The sequence below is a fragment of the Oncorhynchus mykiss genome, chromosome Y (genome assembly GCF_013265735.2).
Source record: "Oncorhynchus mykiss isolate Arlee chromosome Y, USDA_OmykA_1.1, whole genome shotgun sequence".
Taxonomy (NCBI): Eukaryota; Metazoa; Chordata; class Actinopteri; order Salmoniformes; family Salmonidae; genus Oncorhynchus; species Oncorhynchus mykiss.
This window is the reverse complement of record NC_048593.1, coordinates 13,595,615-13,610,028: the sequence shown is the minus strand read 5'-3', so window position 1 is coordinate 13,610,028 and position 14,414 is coordinate 13,595,615. Positions and strand designations below refer to the sequence as shown.

At 42.5% G+C, this 14,414-nt stretch overlaps 1 protein-coding gene across 2 annotated transcripts in view; it reads left to right on the top strand.

The window, feature by feature from the left end:
• Positions 1-14,414, top strand: part of LOC110509326 (high affinity cAMP-specific and IBMX-insensitive 3',5'-cyclic phosphodiesterase 8B) — a 94,102-nt gene that overhangs the window by 23,811 nt on the left and 55,877 nt on the right. For both annotated transcript variants that reach the window (XM_036967466.1, XM_036967465.1), the window contains exon 2: positions 6,521-6,577. In XM_036967466.1, the coding sequence (XP_036823361.1) occupies positions 6,521-6,577 (57 nt within the window). The remainder of the gene's footprint in view (positions 1-6,520; positions 6,578-14,414) is intronic.

The following is a 14,414-nucleotide window of genomic DNA, read 5'->3' as shown; positions in this document are numbered from 1 at the left end:
TCACACTGCATGGTAAGAAGACATTGTATAATTAAAATACCATGACTACGGATAATCCTGAATTAATCCGGAATAATGATGAGTGAGAAAGTTACAGAGGGTCAAAGATCATACCTCCCCTGTTATTGGTCATGGTGAGAGGTTAGCATGTCTTGGGATTATTTGACCTGTAGCTTTGTCACTCATTATTATTCACATATCATTCAGGATGATCCGTCATCATGGTAGAATCCACATTAATGTAGAAGTGTTTAGAAACATATTATATTCTTATTTACAATAAAAGGGACTCAAAAATGACAGTACATTTTTTCCCATTCATTTCTATTGGGCCCAAAATGATTTGAAACACACCAAAACAAACAGCGAATGCATCCAAGAAGTTTGTAGAGTCACAAGCTTGATGTAGTCATTGTGTGATTAGGAATATGGGACCAAAAACTAAACTTTTGGGGACTTTTTTTATTAGACTCTTTAGTTGTGTCAATCATTTTGACCCCTGCCTTTAAAAAACAGTAAGTGAATGTCATTGTGAATGCAGTGAGAGATGTGTACCTGTCGTTATGATGCAGTAATGTGACCTTGATGGGTGCTTATGGCTTCATATTTCCTGTCATGAACACACACACACACACACACACACACACACACACACACACACACACACACACACACACACACAGGTAGATGGTGCTCTGTGTTCTCTGTTACAGTATAACACAGCCTGTTCTATATTCAGGACGGACAGACAGACAGACAGACAGACAGACAGACAGACAGACAGGCAGGCAGGCAGGCAGGCAGGCAGGCAGGCAGGCAGGGAGGCAGGGAGGGAGGCAGACAGACAGACAGGGAGGCAGACAGACAGGCAGGCTGGCAGGGAGGGAGGCAGACAGACAGGCAGGGAGGCAGACAGACAGACAGACAGACAGACAGACAGATAGACAGGGAGGCAGGCAGGCAGGTGTCAGCTACCAGGTGGTCTGATGAAAGGCTAGAAGAGATTTTAGAGTGGAGAGGATGCATCTGTTTTTTGTTTTTGTGTGAGAGAGTGTGCTAATGTATCTGAGAGCTTTCAGGGAACCATAGTGGGGTTTTTTTTTTATCTGGGCCAGCGCTACAACACACACACAGCACTGTGGACGCATATAGGCCAGAATAAGTGGCACTACATGAAAAGAGAGAGAAACAGAGAGAGAGAAACAGAGAGAGGGAAAGAGAGAGAGAGAAAAACAGAGAGAGAGGGAATTATGATCAAACCTGTCTCTGCTTGATAGTGCTGAGCTATTAGTGTTTTTTTTTTAGGTTGGTTCGGTTTCATTTAGATTATTACCAAATAATAACGTTTTTTTCGATTTCGGTTTTGATCTTTTTTTACGTGAAATGAAATAATGACACTACAATGATGTTAGAGCTTTTTAAGGGACATTTCAAAACAAAAAATTGTGAACATTCAAAACATTGAAAATATTCCATTGTCTCCGTCAGGTCCAGATTGAGTAGACATCAATTGAAAAATAGGAAATGACTATGAAATAATAAAATATTTAAGTTGTGTATATTACTTTGTTTTATTTGATGACTTTATTATTTTTAATTCCTTAAAGTCATCATCTCATCTCTGCTCAGGTAGAAGCAGTCAGCCAGCCAGACCGTCTAATGCTATCTATGTGCTCCCCATACTGTACTGTCTTTAGTCATCCTTTTTAGCTAGCCTGCCTAAGTATTCTGCAGAGCTGTCAACAACATCATTTTACTAGTTCTTCAAAGGGCTCCCAAGTGGCGCAGCAGTCTAAGGCACTGCATCTCAATGCTAGAGGTGTCACCACAGACCCTGGTTTGATTCTAGTGTTGTCCGGGTTAGGATTTGGCTGGGGTAGGCCGTCATTGTAAATAAGAAATTGTTCTTAAGGATCGGACCCTTTTTTAACCTTTTTGCCTAAAATAACAAACCCAAATCTAACTCCCTGTAGCTCAGGCCCTGAAGCAATGATATGCACATTCTTGGTCCAATTGAAAGGAAACACTTTGAAGTTTGTGGAAATGTGAAAGGAATGTAGGAGAATATAACACATTAGATCTGGTAAAGGATCATTTTTTGTTTTGTTTTGTACTATCATCTTTGAAATGCAAGAGAAAGGCCATAATGTATTATTCCAGCCCATGTGCAATTTCGATGTTGGCCACTAGATGGCAGCAGTGTATGTGCAAAGTTTCAGACTGATCCAATGAACCATTGCATTTCTGTTCAAAATGTTGTATCAAAACTACCCAAATGTGCCTAATTTGTTTATTAATAACTGTTCATGTTCAAAGCTGTGCACACACACTCAAACAATAGCATGGTCTTCTTTCACTGTAATAGCTACTGTAAATTGGACAGTGCAGTTAGATTAACAAGAATTTAAGCTTTCTGCCAATATCAGATATGTACAGTGCCTTGCGAAAGTATTCGGCCCCCTTGAACTCTGCGACCTTTTGCCACATTTCAGGCTTCAAACATAAAGATATAAAACTGTATTTTTTTGTGAAGAATCAACAACAAGTGGGACACAATCATGAAGTGGAACGACATTTATTGGATATTTCAAACCTTTTTAACAAATCAAAAACTGAAAAATTGGGCGTGCAAAATTATTCAGCCCCTTTACTTTCAGTGCAGCAAACTCTCTCCAGAAGTTCAGTGAGGATCTCTGAATGATCCAATGTTGACCTAAATGACTAATGATGATAAATACAATCCACCTGTGTGTAATCAAGTCTCCGTATAAATGCACCTGCACTGTGATAGTCTCAGAGGTCCGTTAAAAGCGCAGAGAGCATCATGAAGAACAAGGAACACACCAGGCAGGTCCGAGATACTGTTGTGAAGAAGTTTAAAGCCGGATTTGGATACAAAAATATTTCCCAAGCTTTAAACATCCCAAGGAGCACTGTGCAAGCGATAATATTGAAATGGAAGGAGTATCAGACCACTGCAAATCTACCAAGACCTGTCCGTCCCTCTAAACTTTCAGCTCATACAAGGAGAAGACTGATCAGAGATGCAGCCAAGAGGCCCATGATCACTCTGGATGAACTGCAGAGATCTACAGCTGAGGTGGGAGACTCTGTCCATAGGACAACAAGCAGTCGTATATTGCACAAATCTGGCCTTTATGGAAGAGTGGCAAGAAGAAAGCCATTTCTTAAAGATATCCATAAAAAAGTGTTGTTTAAAGTTTGCCACAAGCCACCTGGGAGACACACCAAACATGTGGAAGAAGGTGCTCTGGTCAGATGAAACCAAAATTGAACTTTTTGGCAACAATGCAAAACGTTATGTTTGGCGTAAAAGCAACACAACTGAACACACCATCCCCACTGTCAAACATGGTGGTGGCAGCATCATGGTTTGGGCCTGCTTTTCTTCAGCAGGGACAGGGAAGATGGTTAAAATTGATGGGAAGATGGATGGAGCCAAATACAGGACCATTCTGGAAGAAAACCTGATGGAGTCTGCAAAAGACCTGAGACTGGGACGGAGATTTGTCTTCCAACAAGACAATGATCCAAAACATAAAGCAAAATCTACAATGGAATGGTTCAAGAATAAACATATCCAGGTGTTAGAATGGCCAAGTCAAAGTCCAGACCTGAATCCAATCGAGAATCTGTGGAAAGAACTGAAAACTGCTGTTCACAAATGCTCTCCATCCAACCTCACTGAGCTCGAGCTGTTTTGCAAGGAGGAATGGGAAAAAAATGTCAGTCTCTCGATGTGCAAAACTGATAGAGACATACCCCAAGCGACTTACAGCTGTAATCACAGCAAAAGGTGGCGCTACAAAGTATTAACTTAAGGGGGCTGAATAATTTTGCACGCCCAATTTTTCAGTTTTTGATTTGTTAAAAAAGTTTGAAATATCCAATAAATGTATTTCCACTTCATGATTGTGTCCCACTTGTTGTTGATTTATATCTTTATGTTTGAAGCCTGAAATGTGGCAAAAGGTCGCAAAGTTCAAGGGTGCCGAATACTTTCGCAAGGCACTGTATATGGCCTGGGAAATGTTCTTGTTACTTACAACCTCATGCTAATCGCATTAGCCTACGTTAGCTCAACCGTCCCGCAGGTGACCCACCAATCCTGAAGAAGTTTTAACCTCTAAAGGTTCTAGAGTCCAGTCACTCTATGACAGTGGTTAGATGAGAGACTGCTGTGGTTTTGTCCACACACCCTCTAGTCTATACCCTTCAATACACTCTCTATACTCTCTATACACCCTTCTATACACTCTATACCCTCTCTATACACCCTTCTATACACTCTATACTCTCTATACTCTCTATACACCCTTCTATACACTCTCTATCCACTCTATGCACCCTTATATACACTCTATACACTCTTCTATACACTCTATGCACCCTTCTATACACTCTATACACCCTTTTCTGCACTCTATACACCCTTCTATGCACTCTATACACCCTTCTATGCACTCTATACACCATTCTATGCACTCTATACACCCTTCTATACACTCTCTGTACACTCTATACACTCTATACTCTCTATACACCCTTCTATACACTTTATATACACTCTATACACCCTTCTATACACTCTCTATACACTCTATACACCCTTCTATACACCCTTCAATACACTCTCTATACACTCTCAATACACTCTCTATACATGCTCTATACACTCTCTATACATTATTCTATTCCCCTCTCTGTCCTCCTACACAGACATGGTTCAGGAACCATAGGAGACACAGGGACAGGGCACAAGAGACCTGATGAGCTCATTGTTGGCACTAATCGCCATACATTGTTGGCCATACATCAGATCCTAACTGATGTCCCCACAAACAAACACAAACAGTCCCTTATCCATTGAATATGACTGCAGAGCTGGCCTCATTCAACTCTGTAAGGGAGGCCAAGAGGGACAATTAACACAGTACTGAGTCAATGAGCCGTGATGAGCTGTGATAAACAGATAATGACAGGTGTCCAGAGAGGCACAGAGACAGATATGGGTCAACGTGAAATACTGCATATGTGGAGACTTGGGTATTGGTCTGAGATGTCATTGCCACCGGTGTGGGTCGTTCAACGAAATTAGTTCCTTTTGCTTCCCTTTGGTATTTTAAGGATAAATTGTACACCAATATTGAATTTTAAGAGCCTGTTATATTAAATGAAGTGCCCTTTAATATAGGTCACATGGAGAAGTCAATACATCTGATTTTCAATATGAATAAAGACTTACTAAAGTGGCAAAATGCACCCTCGGTGACTTCTAGAAAGATTTTAAACCACTTAACTCCAGCATTTCTCCACGTGTTCACCATCATTGTAAACCCTAGTTACAGTATTTTGTTGTTTTGACAACGTCATTTCTGAAGATGGTTATTTATTCATTCACGTCTGTCCCTCATGTTTAATGTCAACCCTGTTACGTGAACTGAATTTTCATTTTAATATGATGAAACTATTCCTTTTAAAATATGTATTAAAAAAACAAACATTGAACATCAAATAGTCAAATCATAGTGTAAAAGCAGGTGAGCTGGTTCTTTTCGGCCATTTTCAAGCAGAACACGTCAACCCTCTTACCCATAGACAGACAGGCTAGGAATGGTTTTTTTTAAAGAAGAAAAAAAAGAGAGAAAAAAGCTTGCATTCAATTGCCCCTCTCTGTTGCACACAACTAGCTTCCATACCCCCTGTCACAAGGGGATTTATGGCTGATTTAAGGTGAAATGGTCAACCCTGTTACGGTCAACCCTGTTACTTTATTTGCCACTTAATAGGCACTTTTTATATTTTTTTTACCTCATGAGAGGACTAAGTGGAACATGTGTTCTTTATGACAGAATTTTAAAATGATGTGAAATCAAACATATTTTTTTTCACCAAGGCACAATTCTCAAAAGGCACCGAATTGGTGGAAGGACCCATGTGCATGTCATGTTTGAAGCTGCGTTAGCTCCAGTCTATCAACAGTGTCAGTACTGCTTCTCAACAAGGCATTACTCACATACACCTGTCTGTCTGTATCCCTTAATACTCTTTAAAGAGGCTTGTAACAGACCTGGTCTAGCTGCGTCACTAATAGTGTGAGTGTGAGCGTGGAACATCCTAAGCCGTTAGTCAATAGTCCAGTAGCCAGAAATCCTTCCTGCTATAGTTGATACAGTAACATTGTTCAGTGAGCTAACCAGCGTTTGCTCAGGAGTGTAGAGCTTCTGTTTTTTTTACTGAATACCTGCGTATGGAGTATTAGCTGGTTGAGACAGAGAGAGAAGGAAAGAGATAGAGAGAGGGGGAAAAGTGATAGCGAGAGAGAGGTTCAGGGCATGTATGGTACCTAAAATGGTAAGCAGTACTCTGTTTCCCCTGTTTCTATGTTTCATTTTTTACTCCTGCTCTCTCGTCTGTTTTTACTCTTGCTATTCATTGTTTTGTTGTTTTTGTTTGAGCTTGAACTCATTCCACCTCTCTCTCTCCGGTTGTGTTCCAGGTATCAGCTACAGAAGAATGCATAGGACCTATGAGACTGACCCAAGAACCTATTCAGGTACAACTGCACTCTTACATTCTTCTGTATTTCTCCTGATAACAGCATGCTCCAGTTTAGTGCCCACCGTCCATCAATTATCAGGAGTCTGCTATATTTTGTTATGCAATTCAGTGATGTTACATGTTGTGGTGGAGCACATCATGGGCAGTTTGTCTCTTCTTCAAGCTACTAGAGGCTTTGGAGTGGTGGCCATTTTGATTGGCCCAGAAGAGGATTTTAGGACATGATTAGAAAGCGTAATCAGAGAGATTTTGCGAAAATGACTTTTTGGGGCCTGTACATTTTATTTGCATTTCTGTTATTTAGCATGCTGTTAGCCAGAGCTGTGTAAAACCGGTGGATTCAAATAAGCAGGTTGAACAACAGCATAGAAACACATAGGAGGAATCAAATCATATCAAATCCAATTTTACTTCTCACGTGCGCCGAATACAACAGGTATTTCACCTTACCGTGAAATGCTTACTTACAAGCCCTTAACCAACAATGCAGTTCAATAAATAAAGTTGAGAAAATAATAAAGTAAAAAATGTAGTAAAAAGTAACACAATAAAATAACATTAATGATGCTACGTACAGGGGATACTGGTACTAGTCAATGTGCGGGGGTACAGGTTAGTTGAGGTCATTTGTACATGCAGGTTGGGGTAAAGGGACTCCACCAGTCATTTTTAGGGGTCATAATCCCAGAATAAAACAAATGCACAAGACAAGTACAGTGCATACGTTACAGCCTTATTCTAAAATTGTTTTGTTTTTTAAAGTCCTCATCAATCTACACACAATACAAAGCAAAGCAAAATGACAAAGCAAAAACAGGTTTTTAGAAATGTTTGCTAATTTGTTAAAAATTAAAATCAGAAATGCCTTATTTACACAAGTATTCAGACCCTTTGCTATGAGACTCGAAATTGAGCTCAGGTGCATCCATTTATCATCCTTGAGATGTTTCTACAACTTGATTGGAGTCCACCTGTGGTAAATTGTATTGATTGGACATGATTTGGAAAGGCACACAACTGTCTATATAAGGTCCCACAGTTGACAGTGCATGTCAGAGAAAATACCAAGCCATGAGGTCGAAGGAGACAGCATTGTGTTGAGGCATAGATCTGGGGAAGGGTACCAAAACATTTCTGAAGTGTTGAAGGTCCCCAAGAACACAGTGGCCTCCATCATTCTTAAATGGCAAAAGTTTGGAACCAACAAAATTCTTCCTAGAGCTGGCTGCCTGGCCAAACTGAGCAATCGGGGGAGAAGGGACTTGGTCAGAGAGCTGACCAAGAACGCGATGGTCTCTCTGACAGAACTCCAGAGTTCCTCTGTGGAGATGGGAAAACTTTCCAGAAGGACAACCATCTCTGCACCACTCCACCAATCAGGCCTTTATGGTAAAGTGGCCAGACGGAAGACACTCTTCAGTAAAAGGCACATGACAGCCAGCTTGGAGTTTGCCAAAAGGCACCAAAAGGACTCTCAGGCCATGAGAAACAAGATTCTCTGGTCTGATGAAACCAAGCTCGAACTCTTTGGCATGAATGCCAAGCGTCACATCTGGAGGAAACCTGGCACCACCCCTATGTTGAAGAAGGGTGGTGGCAGCATCATGTTGTGTGGATGTTTTTCAGTGGTCCAGCCAGAGCCCAAACTTGAACCCGATCTAACATCTCTGGAGAGACCTAAAAATAGCTGTGCAGTGACGCTCCCCATCCAACCTGACAGAGAACCTCCCCAAATACAGCTGTGCCAAGCTTGTAGCGTCATACCCAAGAAGACTCGAGGCTGTAATTGCTGCCAAAGGTGCTTCAACAAAGTACAGTAAAGGATCTGAATAAAAAAAAACTGTTTTTGCTTTGTCATTATGTGTTATTCTCTTGGCTGAGGTGGCTGCTTTTCCTTCACTCTGCGGTCCAACTCATCCCAAACCATCTCAATTGGGTTGAGGTCGGGTGATTGTGGAGGCCAGGTCATCTGATGCAGCACTCCATCACTCTCCTTCTTGGTCAAATATCTCTTACACAGCCTGGAGGAGTTGGGTCATTGTCCTGTTGAAAAACAAATAATAGTCCCACTAAGCGCAAACCAGACGGGATGGTGTATCGTTGCAGAATGCTGTGGTAGACATTCTGGTTAAGTGTGGCTTGAATCACACCTCTTCCTCCATGCTTCACGATGGGAACCACACATGCAGAGATCATCTGTTCACCTTCTCTGCGTCTCACAAAGACTCGTCGGTTGGAACCAAATATCTCAAAGTTGTACTAATCAGACCAAAGTACAGATTTCCACCGGTCTAATGTCCATTGCTCATGTTTCATGGCCTAAGCAAGTCTCTTCTTATTATTGGTGTGCTTTAGTTGTGGTTTCTTTGCAGCAATTTGACCATGAAGGTCTGATTCACACAGTCTCCTCTGAACAGTTGATGTTGAGATGTGTCTGTTACTTGAACTCGGTGAAGCATTTATTTGTGCTGCAATTTCTGAGGCTGGTAACTCTAATGAACTTGTCCTTTGCAGAAGAGGTAACTCTGGGTCTACCTTTCCTGTGGCGGTCCTCATGAGAGCCAGTTCCATCATAGCGCTTGATGGTTTTTGCGACTGCACTTGAAGAAACTTTCAAAGTTCTTGAAATTGACTGACCTTCATGTCTTCAAGTAATGATGGACTGTTGTTTCCCTTTGCTTATTTGAGCTGTTCTTGCCATAATATGGACTTCGTCTTTTTCCAAATAGGACTATCTTCTGTATACCAACCCTACCATGTCACTACACAACTGATTGGCTCAAACGCATTAAGAAGGGAAGAAATTCCACAAATTAACTTTTAACAAGGCACACCTGTTAATTGAAATGCATTCCAGGTGACTACCTCATGAAGCTGGTTGAGAGAATGCCAAGAGTATGCAAAGCTGTCATCAAGACAAAGGGTGGCTACTTTGAAGAATCTCAAATATAACATATATTTGGATATGTTTGACACTTTTTTGGTTACCACATTATTTCATAGTTTTGATATCTTCACTATTATTCTACAATGTAGAAAGTAGTCAAAAATAAAGAAAAACCCTGGAATGAGTAGGTGTGTCCAAATTTGTGACTGCTACTGTATATATTTTTTACTTGCGTCCAATTATTTGGTTTAAATGAATATAGGGGAAACACTGGAGATATCATTGCATGATAGAATGGTTTCAACATGGCGTAACAATGAGACACCACATGACACAACATGGCATGCGGCATACATGTACACTATATAACTTTTTTCACTAGGGGTTAGAACCAACAGTATTTTCCAATTGTTCCGTTCCGAACAGAAACCCTATTTCTTGGGTTCCGAACAGAAACCCTATTTCTTGGGTCCCAAACAGAAACCCTATTTCTTGGGTTCCGAACAGAAACCCTATTTCTTGGGTTCCGAACAGAAACCCTATTTCTTGGGTTCCGACCAGCATAATAAAGTTCTGAACCTGTTCAAACCCTCCAAAAAATGTATGGTTCATAAAAGTTCCATTTCATTTATATTTTAACCCGTGAAATGTACATAGTAATTACATGTAGCTTGTGAATTTACTCCACCAGTTAGTGCAGATAGAGCATTTTGGTATGGAACGGGTAAGCTAGATGTTAACATGTTTGATTGGTCAGATATGTGCAGGAACAAACAAAAAACATTATTATCCGGTTCTCAAGATTTTCAAATAACGGAGATCACTTTCGTTCGCAGTTCTGTTTCTGTTTCCTCTGAAAATGTAGTTTGTTTCCCCCCGGTTTTCAGTTGTGTTCCCTGAACTGGTTCCATCCCGGCTTTACACCCGATGGTGTGTGGGTTGGTGGTAGTTAAGTTTCCGGTAACCAGCTGTGAACAGCTGCTAGTTTGAGGTTAAGGTTGTGTCCTGTGGATTGGGATTAAGGCAGTGTGAGCCTTTGAGAAGGTCAGATTATCTCCCAGGCATTAACGCTGTTGTGTAATTTAGGGAAGGGAGTGTTAGTTACACAAGATCATAGGTGTTTTATGTTTCTTGTGCATCTAGACATCCAGGTCTCTGTCTTCTTACATCTCTGTCATTGTGCTTGATGGAGTAATGGAATAGTCCCAAAAGTGCAACCCCCCCCCCCACCATCTGGCAGGCTGAATCAAATGCTCAAAGTGTTTGAAGGAAAATACATACTGAAAGGCTCTACCCTTCATCCGTCCATCTTTATTGTGCTGAATAAAAACCTCATCCAAACCTCATATCCAGAACTCATCCATTCTTCGTTATCAGGCTGTGTGAAAGCCTCTGCTGGAGGTAGTGTCTGGCAATGTCTGGCTGAACCAGGTGGAAGGACTAGAGACTTTATTACAACCCCTCCTCCCCATACAGCCCTCAACACACGCTCCATTAAAATAACTACTCTCCTCAAGATGTGGAGCGCACCCAGACACACACACACACACTAAGAGTCACGCAAACACGCACACAAAGTCATACACACAAACAGACACACAAGGGAGCACACGCACAGAAACAGACACACACTCACACGTACAGTTGCATACACACTCACAGAGAGTCATGCACACGCACAAACAGACAGCGGAAGCGCACACACATCCGCACACACACACACACAAGTCTCGTACGCACACAGAGTCATGCACACACAAATTCTACTGTACCATGATCTAACTCCCCACTCCCTCTTTACCTCCCTCCCACTTGAACAGAGAGAACGAGATAGAAAAGAGAGAAGAAATGATAAAATGCTCCGGAGGAGAGAGTTGCGTGCTGAAAGTTCCCTCCTGACATTTATCGTTCCCTCTGAGCCCTGGAAAGACTAGGTAACTCCAAATCTACTTCTCTCCGCTCCTTCGTTTCTGCACCCTGTCACAGGACTCCTCCTCAATCAGAGGGATTATTTTCCTGAGGGCTCAGAGGGTGAACTGTTGTTGACTGTAGGCTGCAGAAGACAGTGTACAGGGTGCTCTGCTCTTACTTTGGACAGGGGACTTAGGATGGTCTCTTAACTTAAGAAACCATATGGAGAAACATGCTGTAGCCCCCACTTCAAAACACGGGAAAGCATTTACATGTTGTTCTGAGTGTGAGGAGTAAACCATGCTTATTAGGAATGATCCATCAGATTGATGACTACTAGTATGTCTCCTCCACACCGTACTCCTTGGCTCTACGCCAAGAGGAGTCCCACTGACAAGACTTGGTGTAAAGCCAGTCAGCTAGATGTCTCTCGCTATCGCTCTGAGAAACTATCTGTCTAGCTATCAGTCTAACTGTCTGTCTGTCTGTCTGTCTGTCTGTCTGTCTGTCTGTCTGTCTGTTCCATACCTTTGTTCCCCTATCTGTCTGCCTGGTCAAGGGTGTGCAGAGATGGAGGCTTAAAGGATTCTAGCTTTAACCTCTGAACTGTGATTGGCTGAGTCAGCGTAGCACAGCAGTCAGGGGTAGAGGCCCTTCTCTATGTCAGTCCTGCCTTGAGGGCCACACAGTGTGTAAACCACTTAGGGAAACCACTGGGGTTAATCACTATGAAGTGATTGTGTGTTCGAACACACTCCAACTATTTAGCACTTGGATGATAAAGATAATCATGAAAGACATCCACTCGGAGGAGGTACGATCAGTCACTTTAACTCTACCTACATGTACATATTACCTCAATTACCTCGGCTAACCGGTGCCCCCGCACATTGATTCTGTACTGGTACCGCCTCTATATAGCCTTGCTATTGTTATTTTTCTGCTGCTGTTTAATTATTTGTTACTTTTATTTTCTATGTTTTACTTATCTATTTTTTACTTAACACTTTTTTTTCTCTTAAAACTTCTTAAATCAAATCAAATTTTATTTGCCACATGCGCTAAGTACGTGTAGACCTTACAGTGAAATGCTTACTTACAAGCCCTTAACCAATAATGCAGTTTTAAGAAAAATACTTATATAATAATAAATAAATGTTAGAAATAATTAAAGAGCCGCATTAAAATAACAATAGTGAGGCTATATACAGGGGGTACCGGTACAGAGTCAATGTGGAGGCTATATACAGGGGTACCAGTACAGAGTCAATGTGGAGGCTATATACAGGGGGTACCGGTACAGAGTCAATGTGGAGGCTTTATACAGGGGGTACCGATACAGAGTCAATGTGGAGGCTATATACAGGGGGTACCGGTACAGAGTCAATGTGGAGGCTATATACAGGGGGTACCGGTACAGAGTCAATGTGGAGGCTATATACAGGGGGTACCGGTACAGAGTCAATGTGGAGGCTATATACAGGGGGTACCGGTACAGAGTCAATGTGGAGGCTATATACAGGGGTACCAGTACAGAGTCAATGTGGAGGCTATATACAGGGGGTACCGGTACAGAGTCAATGTGGAGGCTATATACAGGGGGTACCGGTACAGAGTCAATGTGGAGGCTATATACAGAGGGTACCGGTACAGAGTCAATGTGGAGGCTATATACAGGGGGTACCGGTATAGAGTCAATGTGGAGGCTATATACAGGGGGTACCGGTACAGAGTCAATGTGGAGGCTATATACAGGGGGTACCGGTACAGAGTCAATGTGGAGGCTATATACAGGGGGTACCGGTACAGAGTCAATGTGGAGGCTATATACAGGGGGTACCGGTACAGAGTCAATGTGGAGGCTATATACAGAGGGTACCGGTACAGAGTCAATGTGGAGGCTATATACAGGGGGTACCGATACAGAGTCAATGTGGAGGCTATATACAGGGGGTACCGGTACAGAGTCAATGTGGAGGCTATATACAGGGGGTACCGGTACAGAGTCAATGTGGAGGCTATATACAGGGGGTACCGGTACAGAGTCAATGTGAAGGCTATATACAGGGGGTACCGGTACAGAGTCAATGTGGAGGCTATATACAGGGGTTACCGGTACAGAGTCAATGTGGAGGCTATATACAGGGGTTACCGGTACAGAGTCAATGTGGAGGCTATATACAGAGGGTACCGGTACAGAGTCAATGTGGAGGCTATATACAGGGGGTACCGATACAGAGTCAATGTGGAGGCTATATACAGGGGGTACCGATACAGAGTCAATGTGGAGGCTATATACAGGGGGTACTGGTACAGAGTCAATGTGGAGGCTATATACAGGGGTACCAGTACAGAGTCAATGTGGAGGCTATATACAGGGGGTACCGATACAGAGTCAATGTGGAGGCTATATACAGGGGGTACCGATACAGAGTCAATGTGGAGGCTATATACAGGGGGTACCGGTACAGAGTCAATGTGGAGGCTATATACAGGGGGTACCGATACAGAGTCAATGTGGAGGCTATATACAGGGGATACCGGTACAGAGTCAATGTGGAGGCTATATACAGGGGATACCGGTACAGAGTCAATGTGGAGGCTATATACAGGGGTACCAGTACAGAGTCAATGTGGAGGCTATATACAGCGGGTACCGGTACAGAGTCAATGTGGAGGCTATATACAGGGGGTACCAGTATAGAGTCAATGTGGAGGCTATTTACAGGGGGTACCGGTATAGAGTCAATGTGGAGGCTATATACAGGGGGTACCGGTACAGAGTCAATGTGGAGGCTATATACAGGGGGTACCGGTACAGAGTCAATGTGGAGGCTATATACAGGGGGTACCGGTACAGAGTCAATGTGGAGGCTATATACAGGGGGTACCGGTACAGAGTCAATGTGGAGGCTATATACAGGGGGTACCGGTACAGAGTCAATGTGGAGGCTATATACAGGGGGTACCGGTACAGAGTCAATGTGGAGGCTATATACAGGATGTTACGGTACAGAGTCAATGTGCGGGGGCA